Source organism: Hesperophylax consimilis, chromosome 4 (genome assembly GCF_061612785.1).
Source record: "Hesperophylax consimilis isolate HC1 chromosome 4, BYU_Hcon_1.0, whole genome shotgun sequence".
NCBI lineage: Eukaryota > Metazoa > Arthropoda > Insecta > Trichoptera > Limnephilidae > Hesperophylax > Hesperophylax consimilis.
Window position 1 is genome coordinate 6,649,265 of NC_142839.1, and position 25,748 is coordinate 6,675,012.

The window sequence follows — 25,748 nt, forward strand, 5'->3', positions numbered from 1 at the left end:
CGGGAAAAATAATATGTGCAATGGCAGCCCCTATAGAGTTAAACAGAAAAAATCCGTTGTCAGCTGTCAGTGTTCTTTAAGTCAAACTTAAAAGTTCAATAAAGTTTTTCGTCATCGGTGACTCACATTGACTCATCTTTAACTTATAACAATTATAATGGAAGTAAAAGATTAGTTTTACAATTATTTAGAAATGTTTTTCTTTATTATTGGAATAACATTAGCTGTCGAGGCCCTATTTCAGCAAATTTTAGGTTTCTCATTCCTGCATTGGAGTTTCGGCTGTCTGCTAAGACGATGTAGGTATACTAGAAATATAATTGTGACAATTTATATTCTGATGAAATCAGTACCCATTTCATAGTATAGTGCATTCCAATTAGAAGTGCATAATAAAAGTCCACCATATAAACCCTGACAAATAACAAGAATCTCAGCCGGCAAACCAGAAGTTATTTAAAATTCTTGTTTTTCTTTTCAGTCGAAATAAACCAACGATTGAACCCATTTCCACGGACTTTGTGGCTACTTGAAAATCGGCCAACAAATGGTTAGTGATAAGTTTAAATTAAAAAACATTAACTGTTTAGATAAATAATATTCATTATTTTATTTTATTTTTATTTATTTTTTATTTTGTATAAATAAAGTAAATACGGGATAATTTTTATTTTACGTGACATTCATTGAACATTTCAATTATATATACGTAAGGTTTGGTAAAAGTTCTAAAAATACCTTTTTGCAAGTAAAGGTCTGCCCAGACATCAACATCTCTTGTGCGCCTAATGACCATTTCCATAAGGGTCTTCTCACTTTCCATTTTCGTAAGGACCTAACTGGTCATTAAGTGTACACATCTGTAACTAATCTGCATACGGGTGTTAAAACATAAATTTCCATCAGCAGGCATTTTCCTCCAGTTTTTGGATGAAATTATTTTCTTCTTTAACTAGTTTCGGGGTTTTCTTGGACTCTAAACTTACATTTGATAAACACGTTGATAACATTGTCACCAAAGCATCAAAAAGTCTAGGTTTTGTACTGAGAACACTTGTTTCGGAGAATTTGAACAATTCTTCAAATTTCAACGTTCATTTCCGGGTACTGTGAAAGTCCTATTCAAGTTCTGTTATTATATCATCACAGGCTAGTTGCATGACAACACTGAAATAAAAACAGAACTTGAAAAAATCTTTCACAGAACTGGGAAATTAACTTTGAAATTTGAAGAATTGTTCAAATTCTCTGAAACAATCCGTCCTAAGACATATCTAACTCTCTACAATTCACATGTTCGTCCTCACCTGGAGTACTGTTCACCGGTTTGGAACCCGCGCTATATTGTTTATGTTAACAGGTTAGAAAGAGTTCAAGAACGATTTCTCAAATTCCTCAATTTTAAATCATTTAACATATACAACTCTTACGACGAAATCGAGAAACATTTTCGAATCACGAAACTACTCAACAGGAGGATTGTCGCTGATCAGATGCTGTTGTATAAAATTATTAACTCAAAAGTTGACTGCCCGGAGTTGCTGAACAAAATAAATTTCCATGCGCCAATTCGATACAGCAGACAAAATACCCTTTTCTACATTGATAGATGCAATACCAATTCCAACCAAAATGAATTTATGCAAAGGACATGTAACTACTATAAAAATAAATTTGCAAATATAGACACTCGTGCTGACATATTCACTGCTAGTTACTATCACTACAGAATTTCATTGTATCACATTCTAACTCTTATTAACGACTGTTAAATTGATTGTACCTAATATTTTAATATTACTTGCGTGGCAACTTTTCCTTATCCCTCTCCTCCCCTTTCCCGTTCCAACCCAAGTCTATTTAAGTATAGTTATAATCACTTTTATTTATTGCTGTTTATGGTAGGCGTATTATAGGTTTATCGTTTACAGGTTAGTTTTATGTTTCTGAATATATATCTGTGAACAATAATAATTGGTCTGTTTTTTTGTTATCCTCTTATGTATATTGTATTACTAAGACTGTTTATGTTCCTCAAATAAATAAATAAATACGTTGAAAATCAAATAAAAGAAAAACGAATTTTCTATCAATGCATTCATACAAAGCAGTTGATTACCGTAATTAGATCACACAAAACAAAATACATTTATGTACTGTATAATTCTCAATACTTTCCTGTAGCTCTGATTCCTTTTCGTAAACTTTACCTTTCCTAAACTAGCTTGTTTAATGTCAATTTTTGTTCAAATTCTTTTCAGGAGTTCCACAGAGTGTTCAGCCTGTCCCTGTTGACAACTGGAAATATTACAACAATGATCCTCAGAACAGAATGCCAGCTGTACGACAAAAACCAACTAAAAAACAAGTACAAAAAACTTCCACATACAAAAAAAGTACACAATCATCGCTGGAACCTGCCGAACTCTGTGAAATGAGTCCAGAAAGGTTGATCGTCTCTTTGAGTTGTCAAAGTGAGCAGTTGGAGGATTACCTGAACAGTGATACCAATGTATACTTATTTGTCAGGTGCTTGTTCGTATTGAGCACTGCGCCGTTTGAAGCGGCCAAATCTAAACTATTTAAAATTGTATGCAGATCCAATTTTATGGGAGCTCTTGAAAAGTATATCACAAATACACCATCTGATTCTATTCATACCTCTTGGATAAGATTTTACCAGGAGCTATTAAAGTTTATGGAATCTGTTATCGATGTGTGTCCAGACGCAGGGATTCACGCATTCAAAAAACTTTTTGAACTTCTTAACTGTAGAGAACCAATAATTTCCACAGAACTCGTGTACATATTCACTCAAATTCAAGGAAAATATATCACTTCTGTAGAGGAAGAATATCACAGATCGGTAAGTATTTTATACGTACATAATACAAGTACGGGACGAAAGGGATGTTTGAAAAAGGCAGAGGTGTCTCAGCAAGATCTATTGAATTAAATACATACTTGAGTCAGGTTATGCCAAGAGTCTGTATAACAGAGTTGTATGTGAGTATGAGGACTAGAAGAAGAGCATGTGCAATTACACATCTGCCCTGATGATGGACACTGTAACGCTGTCTGAAATGTTGGCTACAGAATTAGGTTGCGCAACACGGCATAATGCCCCAAATATAATATTTATTTAGATAATAGGGGTCGTCATTATTGTACTAAGTTTTTACGCAGATAAATCATCAGAATGTATTTTTTTAGCTATTGAAATGCTTCTCTGGTACGCCTGCTGACGATGAAGATGTTCCATATCTAAAGAACTTCAGAGATATTGTTATTCTGCCAAAGAAAGATGATCTCTTCTACAAGAGGGCTTTTCTGCGCCCGAACATTGTGGAAGGGGCATACGAGAGTGTGGAGGATTACTTGGAGGTGCAGTTCCATCTCATGAGGGAAGACTTCTTGGCTCCTTTGCGGGATACGGTGGCAGAATATAATTGCTCCCGAATCAAGAATCAATACAGCGGAGCCAGGTAAACAATTTGTTCATACATTTACAATGTGATTAAATGGTGGATCACTTGTATGGTAACGTCTTTTTTAAGTCATTGTCATATTAACCTCTCAGACATAGAATTTTATTTATTATGTGTCCCTTTGAGAACTGTGAGAACGTGATAATTTTTGTGTTATTTACGAGTTTTACTAAAATCTTCATAACTCACGTTTTGGGAAACGTAGCCTCATTCTAAAAAATGTTTTGGAAAGATTATGAAATCCACTATCGCATTGTGTTGTTATACGTAAATATTTGCGTTTCTAAATATACATTTTATGAAAACATCAAAAATATGTAAAAATCGCTTACCATTATTTCAAAGCCTTGAAAAATGTACTTTTTTCTGAGTAGCATAAAGGAATAACACTTTATATATTGAAGAAATATATTTAAAAAGTATTAGTCACCTCAAAATATTAACCGTCCAAACTAAAATATTTTTAATAAATTATTTAGAAACGCAATAAATTATTAACGAACATCTTGACAGTTTCAATCAGCTTAGATAATACACCTTTACGTTCCATAGATATTCTTAAATACAGACGCGTAGCGTTATTCATTATCGATACTCTGTTTTTTAAATCACGGCAATCCGTATACTAGTGATGGAAATAAATCAATTTTTGTAAAATCTCGCGCGTTTACCCGAAAAGACGTTCTAATGTCTTGACCGCTATTATCATATTTACGTCTTTTGACGTTCTAATGTTCTGAGTGGTTAACATGGAAATCATTAAAAAAAATCTATAATCTATGTAATTATAAATTTCTGGATAACTTGTTAACTGCGTAAAATGCATTCTTGCAGAATTTACAAAAATGCCAAACTACTGAACTACGCTATCGAGGATGGGGTGTTGGTGGTGAAGTTGTGGTACGGAGATTACATCGCCAAGGATGTGGCGTTTACTTCAGACGATGAAGAAGATAAAACCAAACGTTTCATGTACGGCTCGCTCCTCTGTCTCACTTGCGATCATTTTGCAACCGTTCTGTTTTGCCTTGTTCACGATGCGGAGAATTTTAAAAATGGCAAGGTGAGATTTATTTAATGTAATTTTACTATATATTATATTACCGCAAGACTCGTCTCGGGTTTATTGTGTATATTTTTCATTAAGATAATATTGCTCTGAAGGGGGACAGAAACTGATTGACTTTAAATTTTATTAAAGTAGGGTATGCAAAGGATATTCTCGTTTTTTTTAATAATATATGTTACCTAATAATCAAATTCTATGTACCACATTATTACTAATATAAAAGGTTTTAAGCTATTATGAAAACACATATTTTCAATTTGGGATGAGGGTATGGGTACCGCCGCCCCGGAAACCATTTATTGGATAACCAACACCTCTGCCATAGATCACTCCAAGTGGTTCTCTAAGTTAAGCAGGCGTATCCGGATTCATCGGGTGAGGTGTGTTCAGGGTGTGCCTGCCCATTAGCTGCGTGGCTTGCCAGATCGGTAGAGGCTGGTTTGGAGAGAACCTTTGACCTATCCAACTGGTCTCTCGACCAATCGCCTTGACACGCAGCGGATGGAATAGATTTATACGTCCTTCACTCTTGGATACAGGGGTCCTTGATTCCTACTCACCCCTCGTACCTTTTCCCTCCCAGAACTTCCTCTCCTTCCTTTCCTTAAAAAGACCCTCCACACAGCATCCTCATAGATGACATAGGCAATGAGGTAATTTATTCTCCTTTGGGCCTCCTATGGGGGGTTAATGTAATTGTAATGTTAATGTAATTGTAATGTTAATGTAATTGTAATGTTAATGTAATTGTAATGTTAATGTAATGTGGGGTTATTCGGTTACCCCAATGGTCGTGGGAGGGTTAATAGAGTTTTATAAAATATTTATTTTCTGGTGTTTTTTATTCAGATTTCCGTAGTAGAAGTAACCGGGAAACCAATCAGTGATGAAATGTTCAGTGAGACGTACTTATTGGTGGAAAGTGAGACATACTTCGCCCCGTACCACCACGTGCTGAGAGCCCTGCGGAGCCGCTCGCTACCCAACAATTTCCCCTTTGCCGATTATATAGTTCATGTGAAGGTATGCAGTGATTCCTAAATTATTATCACCCTGTCAACCGCCATGCGGTATTACGTAAATGCTTTCAGAAGGGCGCAATTCTATGATACTGAATGGAGGATGTTTACTGGAGTGGCGGTAAGAATCAAATGTACTGAGCTCGGTTCTGCAAATGATGAGCAGGCCGTGGGCGCGGTGGCTTGGTGATACCAGCACAGAAATTAGTTGAATCTAGGAACTGCCACAATTTCTTATTTTTTTTAAATAAATATTGCTCTACATTTAAATAAAATACTTTGTTATAAAAAAAATAAAAATATATTGTTCTATTTTTGTTTTAGGATTCTGAGGTTCCACCACAATATTTGAGAAATTTCTCAGAATATGAAGTTTTCAAAGGCAATAAAGTGAAACTAGACAGTAGTATGAGCTTGTCCTGGTCAGAGGAGAGTGGATTGGACCAGACCCAGTACCAAGCTTACATAAAGGCCTTATTCAGAGAGTTTGTCATAATCCAAGGCCCTCCGGGAACTGGGAAAACTCACATCGGGCTCAAGATCGCTTCCACTATCTTGCAGAACTGCTATTTGAACAGGAATGATTTTAAACCCATTCTAGTTGTTTGCTATACTAACCACGCCCTGGACCAGTTCCTCGAAGGCTTGCTGAATGTTACAAACAAGCTGGTGAGGGTGGGAGGTCAATCTAAGAATGAGAATCTCGAAGAATATAATTTGAAATGCTTACGGAAACCATCTGTAGAGAAGAGTCAAATCAAGAAGAGCTTGTGGGATAATTCTCGTCACATAGAAACGTTCCTGAAGATTCTTGATTCTTTCCAGTCCATAGACCACGTATTTGATCTGGAGCAAAATAAGATATGTTTCAAATTTCCATATCAAGTTAATATAGCTCGCACGTGGAGTTCGCCTGTTCATCTGGAATCATTTTTAAGTAAATTTGGTAATGGCAAAAGACCAAAACTTCTAAACTGGCTTTTATTGTCCGACTGCGGGATAGATGAGAGACTTTCCTTCGACTTCAATAATTATCTTCCCCGACCAATTGAGGATGAGTTAAACGATAGTGACGACTCTTACTTCCACTCTCCGACGTCTAGCAACGGTACATATCATTTTACTTCATGTGATATATCAAAAATGCAGTTTTCGCATGAAAAGCTACGTTTTGAAATTAGAGTTTTACAAAAGTCTAAATTGAATGAATCATCACCGAATCCTGATGTCCAGAGTGAAATAGCTGCCTGCCGATGGGACCTAGAATATTTAAAGGTATTAACAACATCACATATCAGTAATTTACAAAAGTGAATCATATAATGTGAAAACACTCCTTTTTGCACTGTTTCTCCATTTTAAAATCTAATATGTACCATGATAAACATCAGAGGAGAATCTAGGGATCCAGGCGTGGTAGGTGATTTGAAAAATATGTGTGACTAATCTTTATTTGATATTGTGAAAAATGCCCATATATTATTATCTACTAGTTGACGTCTATCCGGCGTTGCTGGGCGTTATCCTTAGGAGATAAACATATACCATGGCAGACTTTTCTGTGGGCCTTTTTAAGATATACAATTCCATAGTAAATTATTTTGGTGTATCTCATAAGGCTTAGCCAGCATAAGCAATGTAAGAAAAGTAAGATATCCGAAAATAATTTTTTTACAACTTATTTACAAAACATCGACTTTTCTCTACTTTCTATAAATATAATATGCATGTATAATATATATAAACCTTCCTGAAGAAATTCTCTAAATGATACTGAAAACCCTATCAAAATTAGTTGCATGGTTTAGAAGCACTAAGTGCACAAACAAACAGATGCGTATAGCGGCTTTATTTTATACTATTTAGAGATATGTATCAATTTGTAGGTAGGTATGTCATGAGTCCGCGACTCAAAATACATGCTAATATAGTAAATTGTAAATAACTTCACAATCCATGTACTTATAGCAAATTATTTTAAAGACAACTTAAAGTTAAAAAAAATAAGAGTTTGAAACGCCCGTCCGCAGTATTCAAAGATACTGGTTGTGAAGCTATGAGTATGGTGGTAGCGATGAGATGTTTATCAATTCCATTTAAATTAAGACTTGCGATTCGATTTGACAATGATCTCTTAAGTTTTTTGTTTTGTTTCATTCTTCAGCTTCATTCTACATCGATAACAACATAAAGAATTATTCCAAACCTTTCCCAAATTATCCAATTGAAAAACAACCATTGTTCCACACACAACAAGCGTGTAAAATGAAAAACCGGCATATGTTTACCATCTCTTTAAAACATATAATATTCAACGTGCTGTCTCCCTCACAGCCATGATCTAAGCGTCCCTAAGCTTTCTTCAGTACCTAATTTTTACTTATACGAAAGACATAGTGCCATCTCATTTATTCTATGGTGTGCATAGGGACAGAAGATGCCAAAGCCGGGGACATTCTTTAAATTAACCCAGCGAATCGTGTGGCCTTTTGAATGAAAGCTTCTATTAGAGACAATAGATGTCACTGCTTGTCACTCGCCGCTCGCAGCTTTTGCTATTTCGCGGTACATTTCAAACAAATTAAGAATAAGACCATTTGTTTTGATGCACATAATTTATTATTATTGTTGTCTTATAATTTTGGGGGGTCAAACACCAATTGACCTAAGGGAAGAACCGCCCCTGATAAACGTACTTAACAGCTGATGTAACAAGGATAATTAATTTAGGGCCCAGTTAACGGTAACGGATTTCAAGATGATTGTTGAATTCCAAAGGAATCTACAAAATTTTTCCAGCATGTGCGCAGAAATAAAAATAAAAAAAAATAGAAAGACTATTAAAGGTTATAATTTTAGTTACATAACACCTCAATCCACTATGAATCAATGCTGATATTAAGCCCCCAAATGGTGTAATCTGCCCCTGACTGTAAACGTGTAATATTTCAACTAATATATTTTTTTAAATATGACATCATTTGTTTAAAGATGCGACTATCAAGAGGCAACAATAATTATACAAAAGTTGACTTTTGGGCTGAGAAAGAAGCCCAATCCTATGGTCCCGAAGAGCGCTGGTCTCTTTATTGGGAATGGTTGGAACTTGTGAAAGCTGATCTCGTGCAACAATTTGCTCAGGCAATAGTAAGTTTTGTGCCTTTTTTATATGAGCTAACAACTTTATAATTTACATTATTTTTATGTTTTTATTTAAGAAATAGTAACAGAATTAAGTTCAAATGTTATAATTGCACATTTATACTAAATATTCTTGAAAAATGTCCATAAATAGAAGAAAAAAAGGGGTATGTAATGCTTTTGTTATTTTGGAGTAAATTTCATAATGCAGTGAGCAACAATGGGCTTGTGTTGCAATATTAATGCCATGAAAATACTTAAATGGAACAACAAACTTTGATCTGCGAAATCATTTTAAATTTTAGTATGGGGTTGGGTGTTTTTTGCATTTATAGTTGAAGAAGAGCTGATTTCATATATGTATGGAAGCAATTTCGACTCAATTGTGGGTTGAGCGTTTGTTGCATTAAACAGCCCATATTGCAACAGTATTTATTTATTACTAGCTGTACCCCGCCACGCGTTGCTGTGGCTCAGTCTGTCTGTGCAGATAGAGAAACAATAGCGCGTATTATTTTTACGTCCCACAGATGGCACTGTTTTTCACAAAAGGCATGTTTTTACCTGCCACAGGTGACATCTGTATTATATAAGTATATAAAAACACACGCTTACTCGAATGCAATGCTGTGCAAGCAATTGGTGAAGAACATTCAGATTTAAGATCTCGAACAAACAAACATTTACATTTTTATTTATAGAGTTAAATTTTTACAAATTATAAAATCACATGAGAAAAATTGGTATTGCCATGACCGAAATTAGTCTGGTGCGGGAGGGTTAATAATGATTTGATTATCCAAAAAAAAAAAGATTATTTTTCTCTTATTCCGCTTCACTCTTAATACGCAATATTTCACTTTCAAATAAATGGATTTAGCTTTATTAATTCAAAACATGATTTATTATGTCAGGGGAGACGGAAAAATACGCACTTTTAATTTTAATTTCGTTTATTAAGTCACTTACGCGATATGTCAATTAGTATGCGGCGCCCGCAGCCGACGGCGACTATGTTCATATCAAGAGTTGGATTATATTCATAATATCGTATTAGAATTAAATCACAAACCAGTCTATACAAACCTAGCGTAGCCCACAAACTACTTGAAAACTGGGATATAACTCTAAAGGGGACGCGAGCAGGCGTCATTAAAGGTTCCCCAACATTTATAGTAACTTTTAGTAATAATATAACTAAATTCAAGTATTAATTCAAAGTAAACATTCCATATTTACCGTGAAGCGGAATTCGTAACCTTTATCAAAAAATGTTTTTTCAGAAAATCAACCAAACCGAGAAAATTGTGTATGACGAGTTATGTCAGGCAATAGACCTGAATATATTAAAAGATAAGCACGTTATTGGTATGACCACCACCAGCGCAGCTCGTCTCCACTCCCTCCTGAGGGCCCTACGCTCGCCCATCGGTAATTATATTTTCCGAATCTAATTATTATTTTTTTCCTTGATCAAATATTGTCTCTAACTGAAAGAGATGATACAAAATCCCTTTGTAATACACATATTATGTAGTTATTAATGGTGATCCTTAAAGCAACAAATGAGTTTAGGTTATTTTTAATTATTTTTTTACTGAGGAGTAAAATTGAGAACAAATTGGGCCCATGTAAGAATTTTTTTTTTAAACTTCCGATTTAGTTGTCCGGGTTAAGTCTTCCCCAAAGGAAAAACTTAACCCTTCCACTCACTTTTCCACAAATGATCAGCTAGTCAATCAACACTATGTAAGTGCATTATATAAGTAAAATAAATACAAAACAATACAAGAACAACAACACGTCAAATCACCAGATATCAAATGGGAAAAAAAAATTCACCGTCTCCAGATATTTTCATATCAGAGGGTTCGGCTCGGTAGAACTTCTAACAGGGCCTATAAATCCTACTGATCCCTCAACATAAATATTTAAAAAATCTTTTGTTATCCTACATGTATTCAAAATGACCGACTTTTGCATCTTTATATATAAATTTTTTGATAGATCTAATACGCCTAAATTTTTAATTAGAGAGCTAGGTATAATGCCAGTAGCCGAAATAACGAATGGTAATATTTTTATAGTCTGAGAATGCCAAATTCTTTTTATTTCATTTCCTATTAATAAGATTATTATTAGAGAAAGTAGTTTGGAGGATATATGACAAACAATAAACTAATAGTGGGTGGAAGAAGTCGTGGGCACTTCAATAAGATATAATGGCACAGTGAAGTGAAATCAAATTCTTGAGTTGGGTTGTGTTGAAATAACAGGAGAGTATGTATGAATGTAGCAAAAAGTGTGCCAAAATAGGGTGTATGACAATCCATCCTGTCTTTCTTCCCCGTGTGGCAAAGTGGTGTGAATGTTATTTATTTTACAAATACATATAGAGTTGTCACTAACAGTCTTGTTTGTTTGTTTAAAGTGATTGTGGAGGAAGCAGCGGAAGTGATGGAGTCCCACGTCGTGGTGTCTCTCACCAAGGACTGTCAGCACCTCATCATGATAGGTATTATCCTATATACATTTACATTTTCTCCTAACCTAACCTCACTTTAGCTGTTCAACTCTAAACACCAGCGTGTTACAGGTGATCATCAGCAACTGCGGCCCATGACTGCCACGCATAAAATGGGAAAGGAATATAATCTGGACGTGTCGCTGTTTGAGCGAATGCTCCTCAATGGTACTCATTGTCACCAGTTGGGAGTGCAGCACCGCATGAGGCCAGAGATAGCCCGGCTAATTACTCCGGCCATATATAAAAATCTGAAAAACCATTCCAATGTGGAAGAATATCCTGACATTAAGGGTGTTCTTAAGAGCCTATTTTTCATCAACCACAAAATACCAGAAAAAAAGGTAAATATTATAACATCAGCAAAAAATTTGTGAGTTGGTCGTTAAGATTTTATGTTCTTCCTGGTTGACCAATCTTTGTTTTATTTCTATAGTATTTGTTTCCATTAAATACAAGGAATATGTAATCGTTATTAATTGTTGTGTCGTTATGCCGTGTTGCGTTTCCTCCTTATTTAGCCAACATCTTGGACAGCGTTACAGTGTCCATCATCAGGGCAGACGTGTAGATTGTGGTGGTGTGTTTATGTATGTAGAAGTGATAACGTGTTGCAAGCGTCAATCTTCCTAATGTAGTTTTCTGCGTATTGTTTAGCCGTCTCATAACGAACGCAGAGAACTATTAAACTTGGTCCTGTCGTTAAATCTATAAGAGTATTGGCACATTGCTAGTCAATCCAAGGGAGCCTGCTATGCCTCAATACAAAGGACTATTCCATCAAAACCGTGGTTTCAGCAATTCCCTCATTTTTCCAAAAAAGAAATTTCTTCACTCATTCGAATGAGGATCGGACATTGTTCCGTTCCTTCCCACCTTTTTAAAATTCACGTCGTTGACTCCCCAGATTGTACATTCTGTGGTCTAGAAGTGGGAACTTTAGATCACATATTTTTTGGTTGTCCCTCTCTAAACAAATATCCTCTCTTCTATCAAGCCTTATCTAAAATTGCCTCCCCTCCATTCATCATCTCATCTCTTCTAAGTCTGAACTCGACTCCAATTTTCATTATAATTTTGAAATTTGCCTATTTAAATAAAATTAATATTTAAATTCACCTTTCATTTCTCAATAATTTTAAATGATGGCCAAGAACACCCTTGAAGGGTGAAAGCCAGAAATAATGGGAAAAAATGTATTAATAGGGACGACGGGGCTAAGCTTAATATTTCTTAGTATCTGGTACTAGACGATTACACCAAAACTAAATTCAGAAAACCACATTAAGACAATTGACGTCTGCAACACGGTACCACTTCTACATACATAAACACACTTCTGCCCTTATGATGGATACAGTAACGCTGTTTGAAATGTTGGGTGAAGAAGGACGAAGCGCAACACTTTGTAATAAACCAAAAATAATCACAACAATGGCAAAAATTTTATTCCATTCAATAGACCTAAGACGAATTCAATAGGAGCAATAAATAGAGATTTTTTATTTATACAGAGAAAAGAAAAAAAAGAGGAGAAGTAAACTAATATAAATAGATTAAAACATAAAGTTAACTGATGTTTATTAACTTAACTATATTTGTTTAACTTGTGAATGAATATTTCGTATGTGCTAAAATTGGTGCCCATTTTAATTAAAATGTTATAATTCTTTGATTTCCCCAGAGAAGACATTCAACCAGTCATATGAACGACCACGAAGCTAGATTCATTCTCAGGTTGGCCAACTACTTTGTCCATCAAGGCTATGCCCCCGAAGAGATTACCATTCTGTCTACTTACACCGAGCAAACGCTTCATATGTGTTCGGTATATATAAACACAAATAAAAAATTTTATATACCGTGTTACATGCTCATACTGCCAAACTTTGGGAGGGAAAAACTTAGTAAAAGAATTTGTAAAAATTTTTTTGAATTACTATCCAATTTAAGATTCTGTTCTATTTAAGATTTGAAATCTGATGGTGGCCATCTTGGTGGCCATTTCATTAACTGAATACGTGAATTACTCGAAAAAGTGAAGCTACGATTACATTGGACAATTTTTATAACATTTTTTTTTTTGCAATTAGTATTGCTTTATTTGAAACTTTTTTTCCTTAAATTATCATGAATAACCACCCCTCCAAATATTCGCGGTATGCATGCAACACGGTGTAAATTGTCAGTTGAAAAAGCAAGGTATGTTATTTATTTATGGACTTCATGTAAAAGAGAGTTACAAAATTATGAATATAAAAACACAATATTTATGTTTCATCACTAATATCTGTTCTTTCTTAACCTTTATGTACCTGAAGGTAAATATCACACGTCACCCGAAGGGGGGCACCAGGTTCCCCCATACACTGCGAAGCGATCGTGTCTCTTAATACTCCTTTTGTCCTTTCCAGTAACACTCAGATATTAGTTACCATTGCAAAATGGTTATGCAGATAGTACAAAATCGAGCATAACATATAATATAATATATTATTGTAGCCATTTCCAGTAAAATACACTTTTTACGTGTGCATTTCGGTGTGTTTGCAGCATGGATTTTTTTTAAAGTAATGGGCATCCAGGGGAGGAGAGAGGACCTCCCATTGTTATGTGGTTAACATCTGTTATGAATGTATTTTAGCTGAGAGCTGAGTTGCCCGAACTAGAGGCTGTGAAGATTTGTAATTTGGATGGTTTCCAAGGGAAAGAGAACAGAATCATCCTTTTGTCTCTAGTCAGGAGCAATCCAAAGGGTCATATTGGATTCCTAGCCACCGACAACAGAGTCTGCGTAGCTTTATCCAGAGCAAGAGAAGGTAATAAGTAGCAAAAACATTTTATAAATTAATTCATTACATTCTTAACCTTACTCTCGGCGCACCTTTGTGAGTCATACAACCGGGTACGTGCCACACTGGGTGCGACATAAAAAATCCAACCTTTTTTTCAACGTGTTTCTCATCAAACATTCTATTTTCGGTTGTGGGTGTTATGATTGCAAATATCCTAGAATATTTATAAAATGTCCAGTAAAATATTGGCAATATTTACTTGTATTTGCTAATAATTCTGACCGCTTGAGGCACTAGTGTAGCGCGGCATAAAATCTATTACAATGTATGACAGTAAACTATCCTCACAACTCGTGCCTGTAGGAGGCGCTAGGGTAGCATACTGCCATCAGAATGTATGAGAAATGTCAGAAGTTGGAAGTATTATATCCTATTCTACAGTATTTGATGATTGTAACTCTAGTTCTGAACTCAAATTTGTTTTGAATTATGTGTCATTTTAAAAATTGGAACTGTATGTGTCAAGAATTCAGATAAGCATCAAAAGAACCTGTAATATATTTTTTTTTACCAGATAATAATTATTTTAATTCTATATTTGAAATGTGTATATCTTTTGTTTAAATTTCTTAGGCTTATTCTTGGTCTGTGCTTTTTAGCGATAAAGTTGGTAACTATTATCAATATGATTTTTCATGCGCTAGTCTAATATACTAAAATCAAAATGTTACTATGCCAAAGTGATATTATTTGTTTATTGTTTTTGTGTTTAATTCGTTGAACTCCATTTAATTTTTTTTTTAAATTTAATTAAAATCAAATTTAATAATATAATTATTAAGTTCTGCAAGAATTTTTTGGTTTTTGTTATTACAGCTGTTTCGGCTTTCAAGACCATTTTCAAACTGTGGTTTTAGCCACATTTAGACGACTTATTTATATGATTCTATTTTGCCCCCTCACAATTTAACCGGTAATAAATCATTTTAAAATGATTTGTATATATATTGAATACTTAAGCGCTTGTTATATGATAGCGAAATTTCGCAAACTGTCAAAATGTCTTCATTTTTTTGTCACTAGAGGGCGGTAGTTGTACATTAATGAACATGTTAAAACATAACATCACATGTGCGTTTGTCGCAAAGCAATGATCGTATAATATGAATGTGAAATATTAAGTAAAACAAACAACTTAGTAAAAAGGTATGACTTATTTGCATAACCTACTATTTTGGTAAAGCATTTAATTTGACATTTTTTATAAATGTTTCATCATTCACTTGCTGTTGTCATTAGTGTTGAGGAACATTTCCGATACATATAGTTTGTTTTACACGGTGTTCGGAAACTCGTGGTATAAACGGTAAAACCCTTTATAGGTCATAAGCTAAAAACGGATAGTTTTGAGACCTGCAACATTAAGGTTTATATTTCTTTATGTTTCCAAGTTATAAGCCCTTGGGTTGTAATCATTCTGAGGTAACGCACAGAGGTGTAATCGAACCAACCGCCCGAAGTTCGCACATGTTGAGTAAATTTACGAAAATCGCGTCCTGGTCAGTTTCTCTATAACATTATCAAAGCAGTTATTCCCCTGTAACGCAAATAAATAAAAGTACATTTTCCTTACCAACCTGTCGTTTTGTAATGAAAACAATAATTTTATATCATTTTTTTTAAATGGACACCGGTCAGAAAAAAACCCGCTGGAAAATCGAAAATTTCAAAAAAGCTAAGAAAAAAAAAGTTTTTTTCTGTTCATCAAAATGAATATAGAATACATAAATAAAACCATTAAGGGCGTATCGTTTAAAAAAAGTTGTCCTATAAATGGATAACTTGTGAATAACCTTTCATTTATTGACAATTTTGGGTTATGACTTTTTTTATTTGAGCTTTCGTTTTAGAGAAAATCGAAGGTGGATTTATTTGGTGAATTTCTTAATTTTATATTTGATAGAATATCTATACATATTAATAACATCATTAATAAATTGACCTCGAGAAATAAAAGAAATTTTATTTTTTTATTTATATATTTGTTAAATTATACTGTGTTATTTAGTACAACTAAACAATAATCTTTTTTCATTTATTCGTTACTTGAAGCATACCTTGTTTGGAGTATTTTTTCCGGCTGCTATGGATAAATCATGTGTTGATCTACAAAGAGAAAAATAATATAATTATTTGAAACTGTACAACACAACACATAGATAGAATATCTTTGATTTGACAATGTGTGAATGGTTACGTGTTTATACGCGGAAAGGTGATATGAACTAAAAATGATCCGGCGTGAGATGGTAATTTTTGGTTCAATTACCAAACGTGCCCTATGAAAAAACGTCCAATCTCCCACTTAGTCAGAGCGCGTAAAGACAATGAATTCTCTCACACACACTTGCATAAAGATGCCGCCAGTAAACAACATGACGTTAGTGCTAACCGTTAGGAAAAGGAACGCATTTAACGCATATAGAATGTTGGATTTTACACGTTTCAAAGAATTTGACACTTGAAAATATACAATACGTCAAATTTATATGAAAAAAGAGTATTTGTGAGTACTTACTGTTTTCGTAGCTTCATAAGATTATTGCAATTCTTTAAGTGAGTCAGTATTCTACTTTTAGACCCATTAATGAAACATTTTGATGGCATTTTCGAAATATATACGCCGTAAAACAGGGAGCCTATAGCTCCACCGCCATCACCGGGGGCTTCCATCCCGGAATAAGTAAAAAACTGTGAAATGCGTTGAAAATTTGGTGCAAGATGAAGTATTTATTTAATTGTTAATATCCACAGATAGCATAACGATAATAAGAGGCCGTACTTCTACAGATGTGTGTATTATATACATATTTTAAATTAAAAATATAGTGTAAAGCCGTTATTGACGCCATAATCATACATCCAAGTTTTAAAAGTGGGTTGTATGGTGTATCAATGTTTTTATTTTTTATAGTCGAATGCCTACAACAACTACAAAAAAAAATAGGCAGACTGAAAAATAATAGTCCATTAATTGGTATAAAAAAATATGAAGTCTGAGAATGACATACGAAAGGTAGTATTAAGCCGTTTTAGGGAGCTGTTTTCCAGCAAATCACCATTATGCCCTATAACCCACTCTTAAGTATCATAAAATCTAATGATAATTTTAATTGAAAATATATGAGCGGACGTGCGCCTTGCCCTGTGCGGCATTTAGCGACCTCTCACATACGTAACTCAATTGTGACTGAATGAGAATGATGAAATGAATGCGGATAGTGCACGCAGAGCGGAAATGGAATGAATTAGGATTACCTCAGCTCCCGAGACATTTCGTCCATTGCTTCCCCTAGCAAAATGCAAAAATCAGCTTTGCCGCACTCGGTGCCCCCACGCGTCCGCCATTATATTTACAGCAACGGTTCGGATTACAGAGACTATTCTGTATGTAAACAATAAATTATTTTCTCAATTTCTTTATGATAACCCTCATTTCATTTACAGGATTTTATATAATTGGCAACATGAATATTCTAAAGCGAAAAAGTTCATTGTGGAATTCTGTAAATAAAACATTGACTCAACTTGACTCCATCGGACCAAAACTGACTCTCCGCTGTGAGCTTCACCCGGAGACGATTACGCTGGTTAGCACCTTCTCATATTATTGCAATACTTCCCGTAGTACCACACATACATCAAAGTGTACTTCTTATACTAGAGACCACATTTTAACCTAAAAAGTTGCAACTCCTCAAATTATTGCAACATGACGAGGAATCTACCTTACCTTTACCCTGAATACAAAGCACATAGTGTTCTTCTCACACTAAGTGCACATTTTAACCTAAAAAGTTGCAACTCCTCAAATTATTGCAACATGACAAGGAATCTACCTTACCTTTACCCCAAATACAATTCACTCCAGTGCGCAGCAAAATATGCAAGTATGTTTATAAATAATTCCCTGTTAAAAGCATGTTGTGTTCAATTACAGGTTAAAGCAGAAAATGACTTCAAAAATGTGCCTGCTGGTGGCTGTACGAGAATCTGTGGTTTTCTAATGAGCTGTGGACATGACTGTAAGAGCTTCTGTCATCCTGCCAATCGATTGCACGAAAATATTAAATGTCAAGAAAAATGCCAAAGGTAACTTTGTTTTTGCATTTTTATTTACATGTGTTCCTTTTTGGCGGAAGGGTCATTTTTTATTTATTTATTTGTAAGAAACAAACAGCTTTTACATAATATACAATGATAAATATAAATATACAAGTTAACTGAAGTCAAGCCACAGAAGTTTCTTGTGCTCAAGTACATTGGAAATGAAGTTTTAATAACTTAAAATTAATTTTGTGTTAAAGGAAGGGGAGAGGAAGAGGAAAATAGGAAGAGGATAGGAGATGCTCCCGATACATTCCATACTCTCATATTAATAATCGATCGTACGCATTACTTCATATCGATATTTCTTTAGGTTATTACCAAAAACGTCGATGCTGTAAAATTTTGTATTATACTGTGCACATATAAGAGGAATTGGGGAATTTTTTCGAATATTTGTTCTACACGAGGGTAAATAAAATAAATCAGATTGTCGGGTTGATCTAGACGGAATATGAAGATTTATTAAATTGGTAAGTTCTGGTGAGTCCAGACCATTATTTAGGATTTTAAACAATAAGATTGATAAAAAATTAGACATCGTGTTTGGAGGGAGTTAAAATTATGAAATTCAATGGATTCGGTATAATTTTAGAAGTGTAAGTTTAGTTTATTATTATAATATATGTGTTTAATAATTCTTTGGATATGGGCTTGTTATGAAGGAGTCCAGATCGGTGTACAGTGTTCCAAGTGCGGGCGAATATATGAGGTGTAAAGGGAATATAGAGTGTTTATGTTGTGGAAGGGTTTTGCTATGCAAATTATAAATCTTAGCATTTTATTGGCTTTGTTACCTACTAATCAGAAATTCACGGTCTGCACGGTTTACAAGAAGTGTTTATCTGGGATGAATTTTTCCAGGAGAATATATGACGCAAAAGTGAATGGTAGAATATGTCGGAAACGCCCGAGATAGACATGGCACGACCGAGTAAATCGAATACTTGTTGGGTAGGCAGAGAAGATGTACTGCCATACAGTCATGCATACAATTCATTTATCCACTCGAGCGATAGAGATTTCCGCAGTTTGGGTTTGGATTCGGCCGCGGCGCTCATTCCAAAAATCATACCTCTGAAAATGAAAACATGTATTTATGTTACGTATCTTGCATCTTATCCCATATTTGTAGGATTCATAATTTATTTATTTTCTATCCTAAAATTTATAAAAGCGTTAATTCTGTATGTCAGTCACCAAATTTGCCCTTACTTGACTTATTTGGGGCAATATTGCATATTAATATTTCTGAATGTTGTGTACTGGAAATGTCAATAGTCACAGACATGAAAAATTCAATTTTAAACATGTAAACATATTTTTAATTTATGTAAAATAATTTAAAATGACGTCTATATGCAGATTACACTATACAAAATATTATGTAGAATATTTCATAACAGGAACATTAGTTGGTATTCACATACATCTCATTCGGTATACATCTTTTGGTATTCGATTGAAGCTTAATATTCCATGACAGGAACATTAGTGACGTCTTTTGGTATTCGATTGAAGCTTAATATTCCATGACAGGAACATTAGTGACGTCTTTTGGTATTCGATTGAAGCTTAATATTCCATGACAGGAACATTAGTGACGTCTTTTGGTATTCGATTGAAGCTTAATATTCCATGACAGGAACATTAGTGACGTCTTTTGGTATTCGATTGAAGCTTAATGTTCCGTGCAGGAACATTAGTGACATCTTTGGGTATTCGATTGAAGCTTAATCTCAAGCTAGCAACTAAAACATAAGAGCTAATTGCGGAAAGTTCAATAGAAATTCATTTTAATTTGTAAAAATCACCTACTTATCGTCTGAGTGTAATGTATTCTGTCTTTTTACATGACCTGACTCGAGTATTTGATTCACTTGGTCGTGCCATGTCTTCCCCGGGCATGTTCCCGCCGTCTACCATTCACTTTTGCATAATTTATTCTCCTTTTTTACTAAGTAATTACAGTAACGGGTTAAAACCAAATACTGACTTAACCGAACTTAATGTTTTGTGATAGAACCAGTAATTACATATCACAATTAATTTTCAGGAGTGTTTGTGGCCACGGGTGTCCTCTCAGATGCCACGAAGAGTGTCAGCCTTGTGTGGAGCTGGTGACGAGGTCACTGCCATGTGGACACGAAGCCGACATGGAGTGCCACGAGGACCACTTGCAGCATAAGTGTACATTCATTTTCGCCGAGGAATCGCCCGTCTGCCACCACCAGGTTGGTTCATTCATTTGTCTCCATCACATCACAATACCTGTACTACTTGACCAGAAAATGCATGAGACTAACTGTATATTTTTTTAAAGTTTATCCAATAAGATAAATTTGGGTTACAACCTCACACAAAATATCCTACTACCATCATTAACCCTTCCTTTACGGTGATAAATAATCCCTCGAGCTGTTGTGCTGTACTCCCAGTGCACAGGGTACACATTTATAACGGTAGGTAATCTGGAAAGTTCGAAGCAGAATAGATGGCGCTGGCGTGATTGGATATTATTCGCATGATATAATAGCTATGTGACGCGGTTTAAAAGATATTGTTTTAAGAATTAAAAAAAAAAATTTAAGATTTCGATCACGTCGAGGTCACCAGTGTGGCAGCATGTAGTATGAGGGCTGTACTTATTTGTAATTTACGGCGGCTGCCCAAACCGTAAATTGTGTTCAGGAGATGGGAAATTGAAACGAGTGTCTGCACAATTAATTCAGTTTATTCGTGAGGACGAATATTACAATTTTAAAGAACGCGGTGACGGTGGCAGAAAGAGTGGAGGTACTGGCGGTTGAATCGAATGTTGAAACAGGAATGGAGATTTCTCTTCTCATGCTCGCTTGCGTATAGCAGCGGATCAATTCGCGTTAGTATTGCCACATGTAGGGGGAAATAAAGTAGTCCCACACTGGTAACTCATCTAATACATATTTTTTCTTCCATTTGAAATATTTTGTGTTTGTATGTAGTATTACTTTATGTTTGTGATTACTCTATGTTTGCTTCACTCAAACGTAAATTGTTAACCTCGATACAGGCTTAGTTCTAGTGAAGTTGATTTTTATGAGAAAAAACATGATTTGTATATAGTGAGATGCAATAAATAAATGAAGTTGCCTCACCGGGCTAAAGATTATTCCGACGCCTTCGGATTAGCATTGTTCCACTTAAAAATTACATGTCGTTCGATCTTGATTCGTCCGTAACACACCAGGCGAGAGCTCCTGTTTCGTCTGGTGACTTGATAAAGAATGATCTTTTCTTCTATATTGGGATACCAGTGCATAAAAGCTTCAAAGACAAAGGTACCCTTTATAGTTGCATATTTTATCTAACACAATGATGGAGAATTTAGTCAGCAGAGAAATTGAACACATGACGCCTGGATATGACTAGACGTATTTATCAACTCAGTCACCGACCGGTCGCCTAACCTATTACGTTATTATATATTGTATTATACATGTATTATATTGATCTGCATTTATCACATAGGTAACTAGTAGGTACCGCTTGTCGGTGGTTTTTTATTGTGTAATCTGTAATAACTTTATAAGAAACTGTAATTACCACTTTACAAGAAACTAAAAAGAGGTATTTAATTAGACAACGGTATTATAAAAGTTATTGTCACTTTACATTTTTTCGTTTAATATAATATTTTATTTTTGGAATAACTTAATGTGTAAAACCTCACGTTGTGATATTTAATTATTGAAGACAATATTAGCTATTCCTAAACGAAAATTTGAAACAGAAAAATCAGGAAAAGATACGGTCACATCTAGGACTTGAACCGCAGCGGTGCCCGGCAAGGGGGCTTCAAATGCTAGATGTGACCGTATCTTTTTCTGTTTCAAATTTTCGTTTAGGAATCGCTAATATTGTCTTCAATAATTAAATAAAAATATTTATTAAAAAAATTTCAAACCTTGACAAATATTTTTCAAATGCTAAATATTGTTTTGTAGAATTATTTCAAATTTTTCAGGAGCATCAGTGTTAAATATTTGTATGCAAACTGAAAGCGCTGTGTTCTCTCTTTCTAACCCTGTTTAAATCATATATCTCACCATAATACAAAATGAGATAGCATCATTTTATGGGGCTGTGTCAGGCTTGGAGATATATCTCCCAAAAAGACTCTAAGGGTGTTTGTTGTCTGCCCAAGAGGTTAACTCAACTAAGACAATTTATGTATTATTCATCCCTGTATTCTGTTCATTGGATATTTTGACATTTTAGGTCACCAGGTTTTGCCATGAGAATTTGGAGAATGTGCTGTGTGAAGAACCGTGCATGGAGAAATTGGAATGCGAACACATGTGCGCACTGAATTGTCATAAAGAAGGTCCGGCATACATCCAAGTAAGCCACTTCTTTTACTATGCTTTCTACAGTCCCATGACAAAACAGAACAGTGACAAAGAGAACATTGAAAAAAATAACAAACGAATAACAAAACTAAAATGTCTTTTAAAAATCAGAATTTTGCAACACGCTTTTTACAGATACAGAAAAATAAATAAATAAATATTAAGATGCATTATTTCCTTGCCAAGCGAATAAAATATATGTTAGTATGCTAGGAGCATTTTTTTAGGTTCAAAATGCCATAAAATTGAAGCAAGTGCGGTGAGCTACTTTACTACTAAATTCGCTACGGTTTTGCCGGCACACTACGGGTACAAAGTCAGAAAACTGCTATTTCTTGGCGCACTATAGGTTATATAAAGGGTGTCCGGGAGTAAAGTGCATTATCTACGTGTTATATAAAGGGTGTCCGGGAGTAAAGTGCGTTAACTACGTGTTATATAAAGGGTGTCCGGGAGTAAAGTGCGTTAACTACGTGTTATATAAAGGGTGTCCGGGAGTAAAGTGCGTTAACTACGTGTTATATAAAGGGTGTCCGGGAGTAAAGTGCGTTAACTACGTGTTATATAAAGGGTGTCCGGGAGTAAAGTGCGCTAACTACGTGTTATATAAAGGGTGTCCGGGAGTAAAGTGCGTTAACTACGTGTTATATAAAGGGTGTCCGGGAGTAAAGTGCGTTAACTACGTGTTATATAAAGGGTGTCCGGGAGTAAAGTGCGTTAACTACGTGTTATATAAAGGGTGTCCGGGAGTAAAGTGCGTTAACTACTTGTTATATAAAGGGTGTCCGGGAGTAAAGTGCGCTAACTACGTGTTATATAAAGGGTGTCCGGGAGTAAAGTACGTTAACTACGTGTTATATAAAGGGTGTCCGGGAGTAAAGTGCGTTAACTACGTGTTATATAAAGGGTGTCCGGGAGTAAAGTGCGCTAACTACGGGTGGTGATTCTACACAATGGTTGAAGTAAAAAAGAAAAATAACTTTTTTGAAATTCCAATATTTATTTTCCCATACAATAATACATTAAAACATTGGAATTTAGAAAAAAGTTATTCAAATTTTTTACTTCTAAAATCATGTAGCCCCCAAAGTTAGTTAGTTACCCCTATTACATATTGTCAATATGCATATAATATGTACCTTAAATATGAAAAAAATTATATTGTACCTCCAAATGATACATATTAATAATAATTAACCCCTTCAGTAATCATAAATTAAAAATGGAAAAAAAAACACTTTTTTTTTATCAATGAATTTTATTTACTCAAAATATATACCCTCATATAAAAGCCATATTCGGGCCCAAAATGGGACTGAATATTGATGTTGTGGTGCATAGTGTGAAAAAATAATTAAAATTTTTCTTTAGTATGAATTCCGAATTCTGGCACATAATAGCCGCCCAAGTATACTCGGGCGTGGTCCTTAAGAGGTTAATAAAAGAAAATGAAAGTGTCTCTTCAGTTTCCTGCTTAAAAATGTGTTTTTTTACTCTCCTGCAAATTTAAAGTTTTCACTTCAAATTTGCGAAGCGCGGAATACTTCTTTCAGAGGTATTCCGCGCGTAGCAACGGACGATATACACATAAAAGTGTATCAATTTTTGTTTACAGCACATCTGCAGCGAATGCTCTGGCCTGCGCCAATTTCTGGATCCGTCTTCTAAACAGATAGAGCATCATTGAAACCTTAGAGATAATAACACACAGTGTTGAAGTTTGCTCTCTTGAACAAAGGTTTGTTTATTTTTCCGTTCTAAAGAGAAATTACAACTTCATAATATGTAACATTTTAATTTATTTAAAAAGTTTATAAATCTTAGGTGCAAAATGTGGATTGCCTTCTGATATTCTTATTTTTCTCATTTATAATTATTTTCAGTGCTTTTGCTGACAAATTGCCATCAGATTTCAAAAAATCTCAAGATTTCCCGGGAGATTTCAAAGTTTCACCTTGGGATTCCTGGAAAGTTTTGAAAAGTCTCAACATGGGAATTGTAAAGAAATCTTGTCTCAGAGAATCTCTTGAGAAATTGGAGAGAAATACATTTTTCTCAACACAATCTCTTTTTCTAGGGTAATAAAAGTGATAAATAAATATTAAAATATTTATTGTAATAATTTTTTCATATCGTTTTATTTTACAAGCTTTTTTTTATCATCTTATTGAAATTTAAATAATAATTTTAGTAACACACCTGTTGGATTTCAGTATGGTGATTAATATTATTATTAATAATTCAAAGCGCAATAATTAACCAGTTCAGTGCCAATCACTCCCATGGGCAGACCAATCACAATATGTAATTTTAATGATAACAAAAGCTCCTGGCAGCGGATAATAGCATTTACAATTGTACATTTTCTACATGCATTTTATTAAGAATCTACATATGTTTCATAATAACACAATGAATTCAATATTTTATTATTTTTCATTAAAAATTATTAACAAATGTTGTAAAACCCTTTTATAATATTTTTTGTCATATCTCTTAACTATTTTCTAATTATTCTGTTCATTTATATAAATTCTATAACAGAACTCCAATAGCAATGTGTTGCACCATGGATTTGATTTTACCCTCATATGATAATTTATTTAATGTAATTAAATTAGATAACATTGCTGCAAAATGCATGACTCTGCTATTGTATTAAAAATTTTGGATTGTCATTTTTGACAGAGGTTCTTTAAAACGAAAATTGATCCGAATACTGAGTTGTTTACTAATAATTTGTTATTTTTATTGTTGTAAATACATATAAATAAATATAATTATTTTTTCTCCTTCCTGTATAATTATATTAAATTATTATTGTACAGTGTAAACTTTAAACTATCGAAATCTCAATCAAAACTATGACCAAAGAAAAGAGTATTATTATTTACTTGTAATTAAAATAATTTTGTCATAATAACATGTAGTATTATATTATTAATCATGTTTAATTTATAATTAATTAATAAAATTCTATGAACTGACCGTTTTTTGTTTACCTAATAATACATACATAATATAGTAGAGATGTTATACTGCTGGGTAAGTAAAAACACAGTGTCTCCCTTGAAACTCTCAAAGACACTGTGTTTTTTACGTACAGCGGCAGTACATTTATACAGTTGATTCGGATTAATTGGGACACACCGGG

The 25,748-nt window shown here is 34.3% G+C and overlaps 1 protein-coding gene and 1 long non-coding RNA gene across 2 annotated transcripts; one reads left to right on the top strand and one right to left on the bottom strand.

Moving 5' to 3' along the window:
* Positions 1 to 86: 86 nt before the first annotated feature.
* Positions 87 to 25,482, top strand: LOC149424108 (NFX1-type zinc finger-containing protein 1-like). Its single transcript, XM_089651284.1, has 19 exons — positions 87 to 299; positions 482 to 550; positions 2,262 to 2,866; positions 3,214 to 3,485; positions 4,323 to 4,551; positions 5,407 to 5,580; positions 5,901 to 6,851; positions 8,568 to 8,723; positions 10,001 to 10,148; positions 11,149 to 11,232; positions 11,314 to 11,585; positions 12,926 to 13,069; positions 13,886 to 14,060; positions 17,544 to 17,686; positions 18,037 to 18,188; positions 20,260 to 20,437; positions 22,464 to 22,586; positions 24,210 to 24,332; positions 24,478 to 25,482. Exons 1-18 carry the CDS (start codon positions 194 to 196, stop codon positions 24,279 to 24,281), a joined length of 4,053 nt encoding a protein of 1,350 aa, XP_089507410.1. The 5' UTR covers positions 87 to 193; the 3' UTR covers positions 24,282 to 24,332; positions 24,478 to 25,482.
* LOC149424109 (uncharacterized) lies at positions 16,057 to 17,169 on the bottom strand. The gene is made up of 2 exons (XR_016305773.1): positions 16,615 to 17,169; positions 16,057 to 16,202 (listed from the first exon to the last, which is right to left on the bottom strand). It is a non-coding gene; the product is annotated as an uncharacterized LOC149424109 (long non-coding RNA).
* Positions 25,483 to 25,748: the final 266 nt, after the last annotated feature.

Bases quoted from the DNA above. Each gene is read 5' to 3' on its own strand.
- LOC149424108 (XM_089651284.1), top strand. From the start codon at position 194: ATGTTTTTCTTTATTATTGGAATAACATTAGCTGTCGAGGCCCTATTT. The intron at 2,867-3,213 runs GTAAGTATTTTA...GTATTTTTTTAG, and splicing joins AGGAAGAATATCACAGATCG to CTATTGAAATGCTTCTCTGG. The intron at 14,061-17,543 runs GTAATAAGTAGC...TTTCATTTACAG, and splicing joins TTTATCCAGAGCAAGAGAAG to GATTTTATATAATTGGCAAC.